Source organism: Microcebus murinus, chromosome 10 (assembly GCF_040939455.1).
Source record: "Microcebus murinus isolate Inina chromosome 10, M.murinus_Inina_mat1.0, whole genome shotgun sequence".
NCBI lineage: Eukaryota > Metazoa > Chordata > Mammalia > Primates > Cheirogaleidae > Microcebus > Microcebus murinus.
This window is the reverse complement of record NC_134113.1, coordinates 9476409-9497122: the sequence shown is the minus strand read 5'-3', so window position 1 is coordinate 9497122 and position 20714 is coordinate 9476409. Positions and strand designations below refer to the sequence as shown.

Here is a 20714-nt window from a genome sequence, read left to right as displayed (position 1 = left end):
GTTTTGGCCCCCACTCTTTCTCTCTCTGTGTCTGTCTTTTCTTTTCGCCGCTGCCGAAAAACCTTACAGGATCCGTCAGGGTGCAGAATGGGGTCTCTCCTGGGAAGACCCTGCTCATTCTGGAATGTTCAGTGGGCTGTGGCCCAGGATGTCAGGACAGATCAGGTAGAGGAGACACCATTCCTATGGACCCCCAAACTTCTCCGGCCCTCACATTGCAGCAGGCCCAGAGTCCTGCCAGGGGACTGATGTCAACTGAGTGCCAGCAGGGGTGGTGGGGAGTGGGCTCCAGCGTGCCCTGTCCCGCAGGAGAGCTGTCTGCCCTGCTCCTCACCCCTACTCTGCACTCACCTCCCACTCTCTGGCTTCAAATGATTCCTCTTTCCCTTTGCAATTTCCCCCGGGGGCTCCACACAGGCAGTGGGAGTCTGGGCATGGCTGTCTCAGTCAGAGGCCCCTCTGCCAAGCCAGAGCAAAGAACAGAGAGTGCGAAGGGGCCTGAGGACACTAAACCAGCCCAGGGCCCTCCCCTCCCCATGCCTAAACAGGCAGGAGGGCCACCACCTCGGTGGACACACACACAGGTACGGGGTCTGCCTGAGCAAGGATTCTGTAAGCATGCACTGTTGGCTGAGCGTCCAGGACCAAGGGCAACGCTGCACAAACCTGCTTCGGGGGCCACAGCTGGACTCCCCGAATCAGGCCTAGAAGGGACTGAGCAGAGAGAAGGGCCAGGGCCCAGGGAAGTGAAACCACCCAAGGGCCCTCCTGCCCTGGGCAACCAAGGCAAGAAGGGGGTTGGCCTGGCTCAGACAGCTGCAGGGGGATGTTCTCAGACAAGGGAATTTCCGAAGGCCAAGAGCACCCTGCTGAGACAGAAGTTAAGCGAGGGAGGGAGTTGAGGTTGGAGCAGGGACCCAGTACTCTGCCTGCCCTGCCCAGCCCCCTCTGTGCTCAGGATCCGTGTCTGCAGGAGCCCCTGCTGCTCCCCACAGTTCCAGTCCCTAAATCCCAGCGCATGTCCTGTGGGCAGGGCTGCTGGTCTTCTTAAAGCTCCATGTTCAAGCTCCATGTTCAAGCTTCCCTGCAGACTTTAGGTTGAAGGACTGAGAGAGATCAGAATAGGAAACACAGGTGGGCAGAACGGCAGGAGGCAAATTAGGGTCACGGGTCAGTGAGAACAAAGCACCAGTCCAGCTGCGATTGATCGATCGATCGATAGTTATAGAAACACCTCACTTGTTGCCTCGGTTTTGGGGAAGCCCCTCGGGAGGCGCCTGCGCAGATGGAGGGCAAAAGTGTTGTAAGGCTGGTGGCGGGCCCCCTCCCTTCCCTGGATCAAAAAGAGAAGACTCATGAGACCAGACCCGCCAAGGACAAAGCTGTCAGGCCCTGCTGAGAGGATCCACACCCAGATGTCCACCTAGATAAGAATGTTTTGGCTCCTGGATTCCACAAACACCTCCAGCCCCTCCTAAAATCCCCAGCTCTTCCCGCCAAAAGTCCCTAGCCAGGCCCAAAGGATATAAAAGGCCTCAGCCCCTTCAAACTGCGGCGACTTCCGGGGCCCCTGCTCTTGGGGCCCCAGAGCCTCGTCCACGAGTGTATAATAAAGCCACGTGGTTTGGCCCCCCCCTACTCTTTCTCTTTCTGTGTCTCTTTTCTTTTTGCCACCGCCGAAAAACCTTACAAGTGTCCTCAGGTGACTCTGACTTTATTATACTATCATCCCCCCTCCCATGGCTTTGGAAGCCATGACACATCCTGGGCTGAACAAATAAAGCACAAATCTCCCCCACCTGACAGAGGGGAGGAGGAAACATTCAGGTGGGCCCTGGGGACAAGAATGCCAAAAAGAAGGAAGAAAAGGAGAAACCCCTTGGACGGGAGCCGCCCCTGTCCCTTTCTGGAGCCTGCAGTTGCTAACCTTCCCTGGCCCTCCCTGCCCCTAGGTGGACTTGCTTCATCGATTTCTTTCACTGTGTTTTGCTGCTTTGGTGTCGGGTTTCAACTCTATGTCTCCAAATACAAGCGTGGAGGATTATCACTCACCGGTAACGGGATGATGGGAACAATGTCTAAAGTCAGTGTAAAAGCCTATGTATGAATTTCATTTTAGAGACTTGCACAATTTTTCATGGAATGTTTTTATTTTTGCTCGGTGGAGGAAAAACTCCATCCACTACGAGAAGATACATAGTTTTCCCATAAGACACTACCAATGTGAACAAAAATTAAATCGGTCTTTAAGTAATGCTCACAAGTTGTTTCTATCATACTTACAATTTTAGCTAGTCAAGGTCAAGGTTCAACATTTGCAATACTAAGAAAATGTGATTGTCTGAAATTTGAAAGATTTCAGCCTTGATTGGCCAGGATTGCACGAGACTGGGGTATTTCCTGGAATGTGGGGACTCCGTTGCTAAAATCGGGAAGGTCCCAGGCGAACAGGGCAGCGTTGGCCATCCTACTTCCCAGGTGTGCTGTGGGTGGTGTTTTTGTTCTAATCCTCACCCAGAGGGTGACCAGTGTCCTACTGGGGAACTGGCACTTCAGGTGGGGACGCTGGCCTTTAATCCAGGGCCACAGTCCCAGGATGGCATCTACCAGCTCTTCAGTGGCATTCATCCAAACCCACCTGCAGTGTCACTGGTTGGCATTAGGGTGTCAGAAGTGGGCTGCCGTGGACGGCACGGGTGGCTCCGCTAATTAGCATGACAGACAGTAGAAGTGGTCTTCGCTGGTGGAGTTTGTGGTGTTCCGTGAGGTGGCTGGAGATATGGGGGAGGCGTTTCTGGTCTTGCAGGAACAGGATGTGGAAATCGATCTGACCCCATGGTCTGTGTCCTGAGGAACAACACCCTCGGCCCAACGCCTATGCCCACGGCCACCTGGGCCTGACTCGATGGTCAGCTGAGTCACACTGGCCTTAGGTAACGTGTTTGCACAGGTACTCTCAGAGTGCCCAGAAAGTCAAAGAACTCGCCTCCACCAAGCTTCCTGGGCAGCTGTCAAGACTGTCTGGCATCTGATGAATCACACATGTCCAGGCACCACGGGCTCTGGCCAAAGCATGCTTTCAGTGGCCTTCTCTGCAGAGGGCAGAAAGGTGCCCAGTCCTGTCAACCTACTTCTATCTTTGCAAAACCAACAGCATCTATCAAAAAGGAATCAGTGGTTCTGCATGCCCATGTATGCCGGGTCACTTGGCAGCACAGTATTAAATTTTAAAAAGCAAGACCCAAAATTGAATACTCTGTAGAATGCAAGCACAACTAGGGAGAGAAAAAACTACGTGACTCCTTCAGCCAAAGTCTTAGTCATGTCACTCCCTTGCTGACGACAGATTTCCTGTTCATCCACCTGCCGCTGTGTTTCGGGCAGACAGAATCTCTGTACACACGGCTAAGTGGGGAGCAGAGTCAGAGGAAACACCGTTTCCACCTCCTCGCTCCCCAGACAAGGCCTCTGGCATGGGTGGGTCGGGGTTGAGAGGCCTGTGGGCTCCCAAGAGGAGGAGTCCAGCTGGCAGCTGGGTAGAACAGCAGAGCCAAGGGTCTGAGCCCAGGAGGGACAGGCAACTGCCCAGGGAAGGGCGCACCCACAGTTCTCAGGGAAGCTCCCCACCCGACCCGGGCAGAACAGTGACAGTGACAGTGACGAAGGCAGGGCGTCCTCAGTGCCAATGGCCCAAGTGTGGGCAGGAGTCGGTGTTCTGCCAGGTGGGAGGCAGGGGACAAGGCGGGACAGAGAACTCCCTGTCTTCCTGCCCCTCCTCCCCCTCCATCCTCCTCCATCCTTAGTCCTCCTGGGCCACAGGGAAAGGGGAGGCCCAGACGCCCCATGAGCCAAGGGACTGGAGGAGCAGGGTTCAGAAGGTAACAGGAGACGGTGACTCTGCAGGAAGTTCTCTGAGTCTTCAGTTTTCTCCTTCCTGTCGCACAGAAACACAATGACTCTGCTAACAGGAAAAGTATTCAGCTGCTAGTTTAACAACCAGGACCAGGTCAAAAAGCCCCGCTGCCCGGGGAAGACCCACTGTGCTGCCAGCGGGGCCCTCACTGGCTCCACGAGTACCAAAGCCGCTCCCTGGGCACAGGGCCTGCAGGGACTTACCCTGTACCACGTGCGGGAGAACACATGAAATGCGTGTCTAGAAGTTCCTCAACTGCCCATTTGACTCCCCTGTGTTTTCCCAACCTGCGTCCCCTGTTTTGCCAACCCGTGTCCCCACCTTGGCCCTCCTAGGACTCTCCTCATTCCTCTCCTCCCTGGACCTCTGCAGAGCCACTCCCCCTGCAGAACGCTCCCCTGCCCCTCTTTGAGAGCTTGATGTTACTCACCTTCCCAATGTCAGCTCACTCACTGTTTTGGGGCAGCCAAGGTCTGAGCACCACACCCACCTAGAAAGACCCCATCAGCGCTGCCTTTGGCTCTGGCACCTGCCACCCCCTGCCCTGCCCTCCCCTCCCCTCCTCTTCCCTCCCCTCCCACTCTGACCTGCTCTTTACGACCCACAGGGTGAAACATCTGCAGACAACCCCTTGGGCAAGGGTCCACAGGCAGGTCCACAGAGCATTAGGGACTGGGGCGTGGAGACGTGTCTCTGCCAGCCCGTCTCCTCTGGGCTCTGGGATCCTTGTCCCATTTAGAGAGAGCTGTGGGGGCTTGGGGACTGTTGAGTTAATGGGTGAGTGAGCGAGGGAAGGAACACATGAACCAAGGAAGGCAGGAGTGGGTTCTTTCCCTGTGCTAGGCCAGGCTCACACGCTAGAACGTTCACGGGACAGAGTCCTCCAACCGACCCTAACCCTATTCTGGTTCATTCTTTGCTTAGTCAAACTCTGTTAAATTTAATTTGTCTAAGGTTTTTCTTTTTAACAGTATAGAGTTTCAGTTTTGTAAGATAAAAAAGTTCTAGAGATCTGTCACACAACAATGTAAATATCGTTAACAATATCAAACCATTACACTTAAAACTATAGTTAAGAGGTAAATCTTCTATTATGTGGTGTTTTCTTTTTAACCACAGTTAAAAATATAAAAAGAAGAGGTGAAAGCAAAACAAAGAGCAAATTTTACATTTTAGCAAAGGAAAGCTGCTGAGAACAGTCTTAGCTAGTGAGGTACACGAGAGTGACCAGGCCCAGACAGCCATGGTATGGGACTTCAGTCACGCCACTCACCCCCGCCTCTCACCCCTCACTCCTCATCGCCTGCCCCTCATCCCGATTCTATAAAGGCATTTTGTTCCTGGTCAGCCTCTCAATCCATTATCTCCCCGTTGTTCCTGGAATCTGTGATACAAAGAACAATGTATAGCCAATCCATAGCTCCTGTTATTTTTTATTTTTATTTTATTTTATTTTTTTTGAGACAGAGTCTCGCTTTCTTGCCCAGGTTAGAGTGAGTGCCGTGGCGTCAGCCTAGCTCACAGCAACCTCAAACTCCTGGGCTCAAGCGATCCTCCTGCCTCAGCCTCCGGAGTAGCTGGGACTACAGGCATGCGCCACCATGCCCGGCTGATTTTTATATTATATACATTAATTGGCCAATTAATTTCTTTCTATTTTTATGGTAGAGACGGGGTCTCGCTCAGGCTGGTTTTGAACTCCTGACCTTGAGCAATCCGCCTGGGCCTCCCAGAGTGCTAGGATTACAGGCATTACAGGCGTGAGCCACAGCTCCTGTTATTTTAACGTAAATTCTCAGCAAACAGTTTCAAACTGCCTCTTTTCCTTGTAACTGCTGCTAATTGGTGCTCATATTCAGGGCAACTTGAATCTACACTCATTCCCTGACTGCAGCTCTCAAACTTGGTCCAAATAAATCCTCGACTTTAATGATTAATTTTGCCTCAGTTATTTTTCCTTTAGGTCAACACATTAATATATGCAGGAATGAATAAAAGAAAATAACCAGGAAAAAAAAAAGTATAAGAACACAAGAAGGATCTAGTGTAGGGGCCGAGAGAAAACTCTCCCTTCACCTTCTAAGGTTTCACTGAAGAACCAACTCATGAAGGGCAAACTAACAAGAGGAAAGACGTACTGATTTGTTAACCACTTTGGTGCAGCACTCACAGGCCGCGCAACCTTGCCCACAGCCAGTACTCATGTCCCCACGATAGTTTGTGCTGTGCATTGATGACGAATCCGTTTTGCTCTTGTGTGACAAGGAAAGCTTTAAAGCACTGAAAGCTTGTTTAACTTTACAGGCAGCTTTACTTATAATGTAAATCAGAATAGGTAACATATACATATATGTTTTCATTACATTATTTTTAAATGTTGTTAGGGAACGGCCTCACTCAACCCCACTGAACAGAAGGAAAGAGACACTGAGGATGTAAAATCACAAGAGGAGTTTTATTGTCTGGCTAGCCAGGGTCCGAGCCCTCAAGCCCCAACGCAGTGGTCGCTCTCCTTAGGCAAGGCCCCCGACCTGAATTGCGGGGTGCCTTTTATCCCCCCCCAAAGGGCCCTAGCAACGCATAAACTAATCACGCGCTGGTCATGAGCTGACCTTTGAAGTGATTAATTTCCTTTGTATCCTGTGCGATCCCTGCGCATCCCACCTCCCTTTTGCCTTTCTTCACAACCCAAGAGATAACCGGAGGTATGAGTATAAACAGATGTGTGCTGTTCGCTAATTGCCTCACCCTACTTCACACAAAGGGGGGGAAAAATTCCTTTCTTGTTGTGCCACTGAGACGCCACCGAGGCGCCATCGAGGCACCCCCACAATGTTCACAATTTATAGGGCAAAGGAATTTGTAGGACAGAGGAAGGGCAGAGGAGTTTTTCCAATTGTCGGGAATTTACTTGGGTGGGGCAATGAGCTAACCGCAAACTTTTGCTTCTGGTCATTGCTTGCTTGCTATGCCACCGTATGGGGAATTATGGGATGAGGTCATTGAAGCACGGGCGACTGGCCCATCAGGCAACAGAGGGCAACCAACCCGCCAATTATTTCAAAAGGCAATAGTGGGCAACCAATCATTTTAAAGGTCAACGCATGATCCATGCGTAGTCAGCTTGCGCGCAGCTTGTGCACCACGGGGATAAAAGGCATGCCGTTGTTCCGGTCGGGGTCCTTGCCTGCGAGAGTGGCCACTGCGTTGGTGCTCTGGGGCTTGGACCCTGGCTAGCCAGAAAATAAACCTCCTCTTGTGTGATTGCATCCTCTATGTCTCCGCTTTTCTGTCCGGTGGGGCTGTGGAAGGTCAGTCCCTAACAAATTTTATTTTGATAAATGAAAAATTAGAAAAGTCATTTCATGGCTGTCGGCTAAAGTCGCTGTGCGCGTTCATCTGTGGCTGTCGACTACAGTCGATGCTGGTCCCGAAGTGGTTAACGTGTACACGGAGAGGAACCATGGAGTTTGCCCCAACAACCGCCACAGAGATTACCCAGTGGGGTTGGGAGGTTTCTATACCACCTCGAGGTTACAGAAGTGATGGGGGCTGGGTCGTTGCAAAATGCTTACAGGAGGGCCGGGCGCTGTGGCTCACGCCTGTAATCCTAGCTCTTGGGAGGCTGAGGCGGGCGGATTGCTCAAGGTCAGGAGTTCAAAACCAGCCTGAGCAAGAGCGAGACCCCGTCTCTACTATAAATAGAAAGAAATTAATTGGCCAACTGATATATATATATAAAAAAAAAATTAGCCGGGCATAGTGGCGCATGCCTGTAGTCCCAGCTACTCGGGAGGCTGAGGCAGAAGGATCACTGGAGCCCAGGAGTTTGAGGTTGCTGTGAGCTAGGCTGACGCCACGGCACTCACTCTAGCCTGGACAACAAAGCGAGACTCTGTCTCAAAAAAAAAAAAAAAAAAAAAAAAAAAAAAAAAAAATGCTTACAGGAGGACAAGAAGGAGAAACCTGGCTGCAAAGGTGGGTGGTCTTGTTACGCAGCTGAAAGGCAGTAGCCCTCAGAGGGAATAGATGGCGAATGTCTCTTTCAGAACTTGAAGGTGTCAGACTCTTAGTTACTCTCTTTAAATCTGGACAGGAGACAGATCTAGTAGTGGGGCTACTTCGGTGGGCAGGTCCTCTGAACTGCCATCTCAGGATATATCACAGAAGTATATTTTGGGGTAGAATATTTTTATTTCCTTCACTAGTCTTTCAGATCTCAGGAGCAGGCAGATAGATTGATGTTTGGCACAGGGGACGACAATCAAATCCAAGGCACTGGGAATTTGTTAATACAAGTGATCTCAGACTCTCCATCTTTATTTAAAAAAGAAGTTTGCTGGAGTAACAGGCTTTTATTTTTCTTTTATCTTGCAGGAAGGAGGAGAGGAGAGTCTCAGTGATCCTACTCTGGGTTGACACAGCCCCCTTTTAAGCCTTTAAGCTCTTAAGGAATATACAAAGATGTTGATCACAACATTTTTATCAAGAAATAAATGGGCCGGGCGCTGTGGCTCACGCCTGTAATCCTAGCTCTTGGGAGGCCGAGGCGGGCGGATTGCTCAAGGTCAGGAGTTCGAAACCAGCCTGAGCAAGAGCGAGACCCCGTCTCTACTATAAATAGAAAGAAATTAATTGGCCAACTGATATATATATAAAAAATTAGTCGGGCATGGTGGCGCATGCCTGTAGTCCCAGCTACCCGGGAGGCTGAGGCAGAAGGATCACTCGAGCCCAGGAGTTTGAGGTTGCTGTGAGCTAGGCTGACGCCACAGCACTCACTCTAGCCTGGGCAACAAAGCGAGACTCTGTCTCAAAAAAAAAAAAGAAAGAAATGATCAAATATGACTGTGAGCTAAAATAAAATCTTGAGGCTTCTCCCCCACCGGCTGACTGAATGGACCCCCTCCTGGCTAAGGGGATATACTAAAACTGAATTGCCTGCCAGGAGGAAGGAGGTCAGACCTGCCTCATCATGTCCCCTCCCTCCTTGGGGACATCCTTTGTAACCCATTAACAGGCCTAAGGGTATGCAGGACAAACTTGCAGGTCCTCAATTTTACAAAACAAGTGTAAGTCCAGTGGCTTATCTCTGATTAACAGAGCTCCTTATCTTAAAACAGTCCAAGCCTTTAGGCAAAGCTTCATGTCTTTAACCAATTACAAGTCAAAGAATATTTAAACACACCTATACCCTATAAGTCCTGGCTTCAAGATGGCCCACCTTTTGGGGCCAAACCAATGTATGCCTCCCACATATTAATTTATGACTTTACCTGTAAGGTAAGACTTTACCACTGTCTGCCTGAAATGTATGAAACCAAACTGTATGTAACCTAACCACAGTGAGTCCACTTGCTCAAGGCTTCCTGGGCATGGCTCGGTCATGGTCCTCAAATTTGGCTCAGAATAAACCTCTTTAAATTATTTTTACAGAGTTTGGCTTTGTTAGGTTTGTTCCAAGTGGGAACTCAAAAAGTATGTATGGGGCACAGAATGTGGTTCCTGGAAAACCGAGGTTTGCGGGACAACAGCGGCAGGAGTCTGGAGAGTCCTAGAGGTTGTAAACCTAACAGATAGTTGCAGCCAGCACTCCTATCCCCCCTGATAAGGACGGAACTACCCCCTCCCTTATCTCTACAGGATGAGACTCACCCAGGGGTCCTAGAAATTAGTTGTTAAAGAGAAATTGTTATTACAGCGGCTGTTCTGGCCCAGGTACTCACTCCCCCCAAAAAACTCTCCATAAAACCCAAGACTCTCCCCTCCCTCAGTGTGGATGCTCTTTGGCCTCCACCCATCTGCTCCCAGTTGCCCAAAATAAACAGCATTTTGCTACACCTGAGGCTTCGTGCGTGTGTGTGTTTGTGTGTGTGTGTGTGTCTGTCTGTCTGTCTGTCTCTCTCTCTCTTCCAGACCTAATAGGCTTCTTTTCTGTCAACCTGACTAGCAATCAGAAGTACAGGCTTCTCCTTGAAAATTAAGACTATTTTCATAGGATTTGACAAAAAATCTGAAGTCTCAAGAATTTTACAAGATCCTCTTATTCGAATAATTCTTGTAAGTTAATGAGTTATGAATAGTTATATTATTATTGATACTAGAAAACTATCTCAAATTTTATCTTAAATTCTTACAAATTTCCTTCATCTTAAAATGTATTAAATCAGCTTCTTTGAACTAGTTTTGCTGACGTTACCTATGAAGAAAGTTAATAATCTTTATGGACACAGCTATGGGGAGAAGTGAAGACTCTTTATGACCACCAGCTGTGGCTCAGGAGTGGCAATTATAGAGAAGCAAACAGGGCACAGTGACTAATTGTTATCATTATTTTTAGCTAGGCCCTTACCACAGTCCTTGCCTTGCACCATTACTGACGTGAGAAAAAGGGGGTTTCAATTTTATGATGAAAACTGCAGCTGGAGGGAAGAAGATACCTTTCTACTTTTTTCTGAGAGTCCTTTCATAATTGCAAAGACTTGTGTTTTCAAGGCCGGGTTCTGGCATTTCATTAGTTAAAAGTACATGTTGGGCCAGGCTCGGTGGCTCACACCTGTAATCCTAGCACTCCGGGAGGCCGAAGGGGGCAGATTGTTTGAGGTTGGGAGTTTGAAACCAGCCTGAGCAAGAGCGAGACCACGTCTCTACTATAAATAGAAACAAATTAATTGGCCAACTAATATATATAGAAAAAAGTAGCCAGGCATGGCAGCGCATGCCTGTAGTCCCAGCTACTTGGGAGGCTGAGGCAGCAGGATTGCTTGAGCCCAGGAGTTTGAGGTTGCTGTGAGCTAGGCTGACGCCACGGCACTCACTCTAGCCTGGGCAACAAAGCGAGACTCTGTCTCAAAAAAAAAAAAAAAAATTACATGCCAAACCAAACCAAACAATAAGAAAAACAGGCCCGTGGAGCTCAATTTTCCTGGAATTCATGCAATAAGGAAAGAATGGCGAGGACTGACCGCTGACCTGTTTTTCTCTTGCCCAAATTCCTTTCTAAGAGGCCTGGTATGTAACACCTACAAAAGTAAAAAATCTCAGTAAATGTGTTTTTATTAACCTGGTGTAATGTGGCTTACTTTCCAACCTGCTTCCAGTGTAGCAGGCCCCGGCCTTGGCGGAGGAGCGCGGGCGGCGATGCGCGGGCTGGGGAGCAGCTGCAAACACAGACGAAGCACGAAGCTTCCTCTGCTCCCCGGCGCTCCCTCCACCCACCGCTCCTAAGTTTCCTAAGTTTCATGGAAGGCAATTTTTCCATAGAGGGGGTAAGGGAGGAGGAGAGAGGAAGGGGAGGGCGGGGGCGGCAGAGCTCTGCAGCCGGTCCCTAACAGGCCATGAACCAGGGGTTGGGGACCACAGCAATACAGCATCACGACACAGATGGAAGACCCCCTCACCTTACTGAAGCATCCTGGCAGATTCCTATCTAAACTCAGGCTTTCCTTTCTGCTGACTCCAGGTCTTTAGACAAAGCTTGACTCTTCCAACCGTCAACTACAGAATCCCTAAAACCCACTAGGACTTGTAAGCCGCACCTTTGAGATATCCAGCCTTTTCAGGCTGAAGCAGTAAATCAATTCCATTTATTAATTTGTGGTTTTACCTGTAATTCTTGTCTCCATGTACATAACCAGGCCGCCTTGAACATATTTTCTCAAGACCTCTTGAGACCCTGTTCCCTACACTAGGGTCACACATATTCAGTTCACAATAAACCTCCTTAAATTATTTTACAGATAGTTGAAACCTGAGCAAGAGTGAGACGCCATCTCTACAAAAAATAGAAAAATTACCTGGGCATTGTGGTGTGTGCCCATAGTCCCAGCTACTCGGGAGGCTGAGGCAGGAGGATCGCTTGAGCCCAGGAGTTTGAGGTTGCTGTGAGCTATGAAGACACCACGGCACTCTAGCCAAGGTGACAGAGTGAGAGCCTACCTCCAAAAAATAAAAGATAAAAATTATTTTTTAGAGTTTGGATTTTTTACATAAACAATAGGATTGTATTTCTTTTTTTTTTTTTTTTTTTGGACAGAAAACAGAATTTATTGGGGACACCACCATGGAAGCCCTCATGAGTGCAGGGCCCGCCACTTGTCCAGGGGGCCACGATTCGGGATGTATTTGACCCCACAGCCATCTGGGATGAGCCGTTTCTCAGCCACCATGTCTTCAAATTCATCCGCATTAAACTTGGTAAAGCCCCACTTCTTTGAGATGTGGATCTTCTGGAGGCCAGGGAACTTGAACTTAGCTCTGCGTAGGGCCTCAATCACATGCTCCTTGTTCTGCAGTTTGGTGCGGATGGACATGATGACTTGGCCAATGTGAACCCTGGCCACAGTGCCCTGGGGCTTTCCAAAGGCACCTCGCATACCTGTCTGGAGCCTGTCGGCCCCAGCACAGGACAACATCTTGTTGATACGGATAACATGGAAGGGGTGAAGTCTCACTAGGATATGAAAGCCATCTTTTCCACAGCTTTTTACCATATACTTGTTGGCACAAATACGGGCAGCCTCCAGGGCTTCAGAGGAGAGCTGCTCATATTCATCTGACACCATGTGGCCACAGAGCGGAAACTCATCCACTTTTGTCTTCTTCCGCCCCAGGTCAAAGATACGAATCTTAGCATCTGGGACGCCTCGGCAGACACGAGACTTTGGGTATGGCTTATTCTTACAATACCAGTAACACCGGGCGGGGCGACGGCCCATGGCGATACCAGAATCTTCGGTGGCGCGCCGAAGGAAAAAAGCAGGATTGTATTTCTTAACAGGGACATAGGGAGCATATAGCATTAATGTTTCATAGTCATTGTAGTAAAAATAATCTGCTAACAGCATTGGAGTGTGTGTGTGTGCGTGTAATACAGAGAGATTCTTAGTCTCCTTGAAAACAACATAAGATTATTTAGGCAAGACAATGGACAGAGTCAAGTTGGAGGTATTCATACACTTAGAAATGCCTTTCTGCTCTGCCACCAAAAATAAGAGTAATTAAGAGGAAGGATACATTTTAGGGGCCCTCTAGTGGTTGCACAGCTTCTTGGTCCACCCCCAACTTGCACTGGCATCCCAGCAGCACCTTTAAGACAAAGAGACACTTGGTGCTTGATGCCACAAATAAACACTATTATTAATATAAGTGGAGACTCAGCCTAATCATGAAAGGTCTCAGTTTAAATCTCCTTAGTTTGTGCATCTCTGTAAAGAATCAATCACTAGATTACTCAGATCCTGCCATCTCAGTTTGAAATATTGTATTTGTATATGTTTGGACTGTTATTAAGATGTCTGGAGCATTCAGAAGAATCAATTAGACTTGGTTTATAATTAATCAAATTAATAATAATGTTTAAATGCTCAAGGAAATTGATTGAGTTATATTACTTTATAAATTGAGCAATAAACAAAGTACCAATACTAACGAGTATTCCTTCCCATGCACAGAAATCTTTTGGATAGCAAAGAAGCTATTGATAAATCTGGTTTTTAGTTAAAATTTATTGACCGACAATTAACTGAATCTCCAAAACCAGAGGCTGAAACTAGACAGAAGCCACGGCGTTCAGACGAGGACTCCAGGGCTGTCCAGGACCTAGGCTGTCCCCTGCTTTCTGCTATGCTGTCCCCAGTGTGGGGCCTTTGTCCTTGTGGCCCAAGCTGTAGCGCAGTTATGACATCTGTGTTCCAACCAGCTAGATGACAGAAGACAAGAACAGAGCAAAGGACCAAGCGGGCTGTCGAGTCCCAGAAGCTGCCATGAGACGTTTCCTTTGGCATCCATTTACCAGCACTTAGTCCCTCGCCACACCTGGCAGCAAAGGAATCAGAAATAGAGCCTGTGTTTGGGACAGCCAGATGTCAGGGGTTATAACGCTCTGGCCAGAAATGGCCAGAATAAACAGAGTGGGACAATTAGTAGTCTCTGCCATAGATGCAAGGAAGTATTTTTTGTTTTGTTTTGTTAAATATGAATTGTGGGAGCATGGAGAGGGGTTCAGTCTCCTTTTTTGTTTGTTGAGACAGTCTCACTCCGTCACCCTGGGTAGAATGCCATGGCGTCATCATAGATCACTGGTGAACCCCCAGCTCCTGAGCTCAAGCGATCCTCCTGCCTCGGCCTCACCGAGTGCTGGGATTACAGGTGTGAGCCCCCTCACCTAGCCGAGGAAGTTTTTACTAGTATGTATGTACTGAGTTGGATAGTATCCTCCCTCTAAATGCATGTCCCTCCCGGAACCTCAGAATGTCACTCCATCTGGAATTAGGGGAGTTCGTGATGTGATTAGTTTAAACAAGGTCATACTGGATTAGGGTGGGCCTAATCATGAACCCAATAAGACTGATGTCCTCATAAGAAGAGACGAGACACAGAGACAGAGAATGCCATGTGCCACAGAGGCAGGGATTGGACTGATCTGTCTATAAACCAAGGAATGCCAAGGATTGTCAGCAACACCGGAAGGGAAAAGCCACCTGCAGAGGACTCTGGGTCTCAGACTCCAGCCTCCAGCGCTCACAGCCAGCCAACATCTGACACTTGGCTGCGGAAGCCCAGGAGACTGACACGTGTGTGTGTGAACCGGTGTCCTAGAAACTAGTGACGTGTGTGGATGCTGTTCTCCATTGTAACAAAAATCATGAAATGCTTAGGAAGAGCCCTAAGAAGAAACACGTACACTTTATGAGTAACATTTTAAAACTTTAATAAACAACATAAAAAATAAAAGCTACAGCTGTCTGGCGGCGGCGGCAGCGGCAGCATGGGCGAGGGGCGGCCGAGGTCGGCTCGGCCCGGCAGTTTGAGGAGCTGCTGCGCCTCGAAGCCAAGTCCCTCCTTGTGGTCCGTTTCTGGGCGCCAATGCACCCAGATGAATGGCGTAATGGTGGAATTGGCTAAAGAGCACCCTCAAGTATCGTCTGTGAAGTTGGAAGCTGAAGCTGTTCCTAAAAGTATCTGAAAAATAGGAAATTAGTTCTGTTCCTACCTTTCTGTTTTGCAAGAATTCTCAGAAAATCGACCGATTAGATGGTGCACATGCCCCAGAGTTGACCAAAAAAGTTCAGCGACATGCATCTGGCACTTTCTTCCCACGCAGCGCTAATGAGCATCTTAAAGATCTCAACCTTCGCCTGAAGAAGTTACTCGTGCTGCCCCCGCGTGCTGTTCATGAAAGGAACTCCTCAAGAACCACGATGTGGTTTCAGCAGGCAGATGGTGGGCATTCTTCACAAACGTAATGTTCAATTTAGCAGTTTTGACATCTGCTCAGATGAAGAGGCTCGACGGGCTCAAAACCTATTCCAACTGGCCTCCCTACCCTCAGCTCTGTGTTTCTGGAGAGCTCAGAGGAGGACGTGGTGTAATTAAGGAGCTAGAAGCATCCCAAGAACTAGAGACAGTTTGCCCCAAAGTTCCCAAATTAGAGGAAAGGCTCAAAGTGCTGACCAATAAAGCTTCCGTGATGCTCTTTATGAAAGGAAACAAACAGGAAGCAAAATGTGGATCCAGCAGACAAATTCTGGAAATACTAAATACTACTGGTGTTGAATACGAAACATTTGATATATTGGAGGAGGAAGAAGTTCGGTAAGGATTAAAAACTTACTCAATTCAAATTGCCCGACGTACCCCCAGCTGTATGTGAAAGGGGAGCTTGTTGGAGGATTGGATATTGTTAAGGAATTGAAAGGAAATGGTGAATTGCTCCCTATACTGAGAGGGGAAAATTAAACTTGGTGCCCAACTATGGCAAGAAGTAATTATAGGCCGGGTGAGGTGGCTCATGCCTGTAATCCTAGCTCTCTGGGAGGCCGAGGTGGGTGGATTGCTCAAGGTCAGGAGTTCGAAACCAGCCTGAGCAAGAGTGAGACCCCGTCTCTACTATAAATAGAAAGAAATTAGCTGCACAACTAAAATTATATGGAGAAAAAATTAGCCGGGAATGGTGGTGCGTGCTGTAGTCCCAGCTACTCGGGAGGCTGAGGCAGAAGGATTGCTTCAGCCCAGGAGTTTGAGGTTGCTGTGAGCTAGGCTGACGCCATGGCACTCACTCTAGCCTGGGCAACAAAGCAAGACTCTGTCTCAAAAAAAAAAAAAAAAGACGTAATTATAATTATAGCGGGAGAAGTTGATGATTTAGTCTTCAGAAATGGACTAGGAATAGAAAAGTGCTTCTGACCAAGTTACACTTTCTATATTTCACAAGGTTGTGCTAAATAAATAAATGTATGTTATGTTTTTTCCCACCAAAAATAGAATGCAATAAACATCTTCAAATTATTAACAAAATAAAATAAAAGCTACACAAAGTGAAAAAACATTCAGTGTTCCTAGACACAATATTTTTCTTCCTTTTTTTTTTATAAATTCAAAGAGTAATCTCCACCGAAATGGTGGTTGGTAAGGGGGTGATGTGCAGTGTGCCCCGGGATTCGGCTCGTCTGAGGTTCCCTCGAGATGAGATCAGGTCACGCACCTTCAGGAGGAACATCACAGAAGCGGCACTGCGTCCCACTGCCGTGCCTGTCAGGTGACGCATGATATCGGTTCGTCCCATGGCTCACGGTGATGTCTGCCAGGCTTCTCCACCATGAAGTTCCTATTTTTTCTGCTGAAATTAATAATTATTTTCTGGAAGAGGTAATTTCAAACTACATAAATGCAGGAAGCATGGTCCCCGCCCCTGAAAGGTTTGCTGAAAAATCAACTCACAGTAAGGCAGATTAATAAGAGAAAGTGATTACAAATGTATCTGCCGTGTGCACCTGGAAATCATAGAAGGATTGCGCAATATCCCGATGCAGTCCGGAAGGTCTACACCCTCCTGAGGTTACAGAAAGAATGGGGGCTTGGATCCTGGAGGGCTGGAGAATTCTACTGAGGGGCAATAAATGATCACAAGGGAGAACATTTTCCCTGACAATGAAAGACAATCGTCATCTTGTAAAGGGCTCTGCTCAGGTGTGGTTACTTGCTCAGCTCCCTGCCCCTAGGGCTGGTGAGATAACAGGTAGGGGAACAAGGACAATTGTTCTCCTTGGTTTTGTGGGTCCGTCCTGTGTTGATGTGGTTGGGAAGTCTGTTCCAAAGCCTGCTGATTTCTAAGGGTTCCCCCACCCCACTCAGCGAAATTCTCAGCAGAAATCTAAAGGTTTTTAATTCAAAATACTCACGATCCCAGGGAGCCATACTTTGGGGTGAAACTCCCTGTGTTCCTTCATAAATATCCCACCCCTCCCTCACCTGTTGCCCTGACTCTGCCCCATACCTCAAGCTCTAAGGGTTTCCTCTGCTACTCTGACCTCAGCTACCTGTGCACCTTCTGGAAATTTCCCATCCTTTCTTATATTGGTCAGATGCCCCTGTCCTGCTTTCCAGCGCTGCTGCCCATCTTTCTCGTATTTCAGCTTCCAATTGATTGACTGATTGATCGACTGTCATTTTACTGGGATTTGAGGAGGGGGGGATAGAAGAGCTGGGGCTCAGTCTGCCGTCTTCACCCAGAAGCGCAGGCAGGCTGGCTGCACACCTGGACAGAAGAACTAAAGGACCAGCAGGGGAGCAGGCGAGGGAGGCTGGCTCTTGCTTGCAGGCAGAGCACCTTGCGCTCTAGCAAAGTGGGCAGCGCTGCGCAGCGTGGGTCAGCCAGACCTCATCGTCTTTCCCGAAGCTGCCTCGGCCACCCTCCTTCCTGTCTGCAGTGGGCTGGGGTCCAGATCCCGCCCACCCCTCCCACAGTCGGACCCCTGCAGGGGCCACTGCGAACGCTTCTCAGAAAGCCAGGTGCAGTCAAGCCCGTTGCCACACAGCAACCTCAATACCCCGTCCTCCCTGTCCCTCCCTGTCCTCGCTCCCTCGTCCCAGGGCCACCTCCCAGGTCAAGTACCTGCACCGAGTCCCACTCCTCTCAGGGACACCATTGTCGGAACCGCCAGGGCTGCCGTAACAAGGGACGGCGCTGGGGGCTTAGACACGAGTCGTTCTCTCCCGCAGTGGAGGCGGGAAGACGGGATGAGGGTGGCGCAGGCTGGTCCCCCGCCACAGCGCGAAGGCAGGCTCTGCTCCGGGCCTCTCTCCTCGGTCTGTGAAGGGCCGTCTTCTCCGTGTGTCTTCACGTGGTCGTCCCGGGCCTGTGCCCACTTTGTCCCTTTTCATGGGGACACCAGTCACACTGATCAGGGCTCACCCGATGACCTCACTTTAACTTGATCACCCCTATACAGTCCCAACTCCAAATAAGGTCACACCCGAGGTACTGGGGGTTTGGACTCCAACACGTGAGTGTGGGGGCACGATTCAGCCCAAGCCAGGACAGAGGCACCGGACGCGGGCCCTGAATCCCATCTTCAGGACGTGCTCGGAACCGGAGCCCCACCAGTGCGACAAGTTCCCCCACGCTGGGGAGGATGGGGTGGGGACAACCCCTGCAGTGCCCTCCGCACAGCTGCCTCAAACTGGACAGGGACACGGAAAGACGAAGCTCTGGGATGTGCAGCAGCGCCAGCGGGGAACACAGATGGGAGTGGGCTTTGAGGGTTTGAGACAGAGTCTCACTCTGTTGCCCGGGCTAGGGTGCCTGGCATCAGCCTAGCTCACAGCAACCTCTAACTCCTAAGCTCAAGCGATCCTCCTGCCTCAGCTTCCTGAGTAGCTGGGACTATAAACATACGTCACCATGCCCAGCTAATTTTTTTCTTCTATATATTTTTAGTTGTCCAGCTAATTTCTATTTTTTTTTTTTTTTTTTTTTTTTTTTTAGTAGACATGGGATCTCGCTCTTGCTCAGGCTGGTCTCAAACTCCTGAGCTCAAACGATCCTCCTGCCTCGGTCTCCCAGAGTGCTAGGATTACAGGCGTGAGCCGCCTCGCCCAACCAGAGGGTTTGAGACTTAAAGGGTAAAAATAAAAGGTGGAAGGTGTTGGCATGAAAGCGTTCCCCCATGATTCTGGATTGACGAGGACACTTGGTGCCATCCTAGTGCACTGCCGAGATGCTTCTGGAAACCCGGGCCTGACAACAGCCCACTGTTGGGTGCAGATGCTGTAAGGAGGAGTCTGGCTCCATTTTCTGATGTTTAACAGCTGACAGTTTTTGGCTTTGTTTTTGGAGACAAGGTGTTACTCTGCTGCCTCGGCTGGAGTGCAGTAGCATCATCATAACTCACTGTAACCTCCAACTCCTAGGCTCAGTGATCCTCCCTGCTCAGCCTCCCGAGATGCTGGGACTACAAGTGTGACCCACTGCACCCAGCAGACCGCAGCGTTAGATCAAGGGACCCATCTTATAGTGAAGGAAGCACAATAATATGTGCCTGGCCATGGGACACGCTGGTCCTACCACATACGGTGCCACCCAGAAGAAGCCAGCCCAATAGAACAACGGAGCTGCCCACTAAAGTTTATCTACAGGACCAGCTCGGATGACACCTATGGAGTTGGGGCACTGTCCCCCCAGACGTACTAAATGTGCTGAACCAGTGGTGCCATATCCAGGGAGAACCAAGGGTGGGAGCCGGATCCGCCCTTCTCAGCCACCTGCAGCACTGTGCTCTGCACCGCTGCGAATCAGGCCTGGGAGAGCAAGGTCCTGCTTCCCAGGGGAGGGAACACCTCTACCAGGGGATGGTGTCAGAAAGTCCTCTGAAACTGAAGCTACAACTACCACCTTGTCACTCTGGGTTCCCAGAGCCAGTAGATCAGCGAGCAAAAAGAAGAAGGTAGTTACCAAATCGGCAACCGCAGCAGCTACAGCCTGAGCCGACAAGGGCAGGTCCACGGGCCCAGCCTCTTCTGGGGTGAATGGCCCAGCCAGCAGGCAGGTGGGGAAGGAGGGGTGGCAGATGTATTGATTGCAACCTGGGGCCAGCTGCCCCACTGAGGACTGAAGTCCACCCCACTAACTACCAGGTGTTAAGTCTTTCCTAGAGATGGGAACTGGCCACCTTGTGAAGACTCAGTGAAAGAGTGGACAGACCATGAAGAATGGCCAAAGCACGGCCGGATGCAGTGGCTCACGCCTGTCATCCCCACAGTTTGAGAGGCCAAGGCAGGATGATCACTTGAAGCCAGAAGTTTGAGATCTGCCTGGGCAATACAGCTAGACTCTATCGCCACAGAAAATAAAAAGTTAGCTGGGCATGGCGGCATACACCTGTAGGCCTGGCTATCAGGGAGGCTGAGGTGGGAGGATGGCTTCAGCCCAGGAGTTGGAGGTTACAGTGAGCTACGATCGTGCCACTGCACTCCAGCCTGGGTGACAAAATAAGATCCTATCGCCAATGGAAAAAATAAAAGGGCAAAGTTCAGCAGCACGAGGGGTGGACTGTACAGGCACCTCCAGCGCCCCTATCTCTCGGGCTCACTGATTTCAGCAGTGGTTGGGGTGGACAGTTAGTTCCCTGTGGGCTTCCACCGGCAACATGTCTTCACTTTCTACCCCAGGCTCTTCCAGCACAGCAGGCAGAGGTCCCAGACGGCTGGAAGCTGGCACACGCAGAGCCTGGAAGTTGAGGGCGGGGTTGGCACATCCAGACCAACACTCAACTCAGGAGGGGCAGCACTCGAAGGTTAATGCTCCCACCCCTCACCCTTCGGGAGGGGACAATTCTGGGAGATACTTGTACACCTCTCAGGTGATCTCAGGCACAATCACATGCCAATTGCCCATAAAAGTGGCCTCAATAATAAACCCTTGTAATGGCTTTTCTTCCATCCCTGACCCATTCTCTAACCTCAACCTCTGCTCCTTGGATCACCTCCCAAATAAACTCCCTGTGCAGCAAATCCTTGTCTC

At 49.6% G+C, this 20714-nt stretch overlaps 2 protein-coding genes and 1 pseudogene across 2 annotated transcripts in view; 1 reads left to right on the top strand and 2 right to left on the bottom strand.

Moving 5' to 3' along the window:
• Nucleotides 1-20714, bottom strand: part of LOC105858493 (DNA dC->dU-editing enzyme APOBEC-3G-like) — a 207153-nt gene that overhangs the window by 71050 nt on the left and 115389 nt on the right. The gene's annotated exons all lie outside the window — the stretch shown is intronic.
• Nucleotides 11915-12691, bottom strand: LOC105858491 (large ribosomal subunit protein uL16-like). The gene has a single exon (XM_076006981.1). It carries the CDS (start codon nucleotides 12628-12630, stop codon nucleotides 11986-11988), a length of 645 nt encoding a protein of 214 aa, XP_075863096.1. The 5' UTR covers nucleotides 12631-12691; the 3' UTR covers nucleotides 11915-11985.
• LOC105858632 (glutaredoxin-3 pseudogene) lies at nucleotides 12629-15652 on the top strand (annotated as a pseudogene).

What these genes read in the sequence shown, in the direction of transcription:
- LOC105858491 (XM_076006981.1), bottom strand. Translation starts at nt 12,630, where the DNA reads ATGGGCCGTCGCCCCGCCCGGTGTTACTGGTATTGTAAGAATAAGCCA.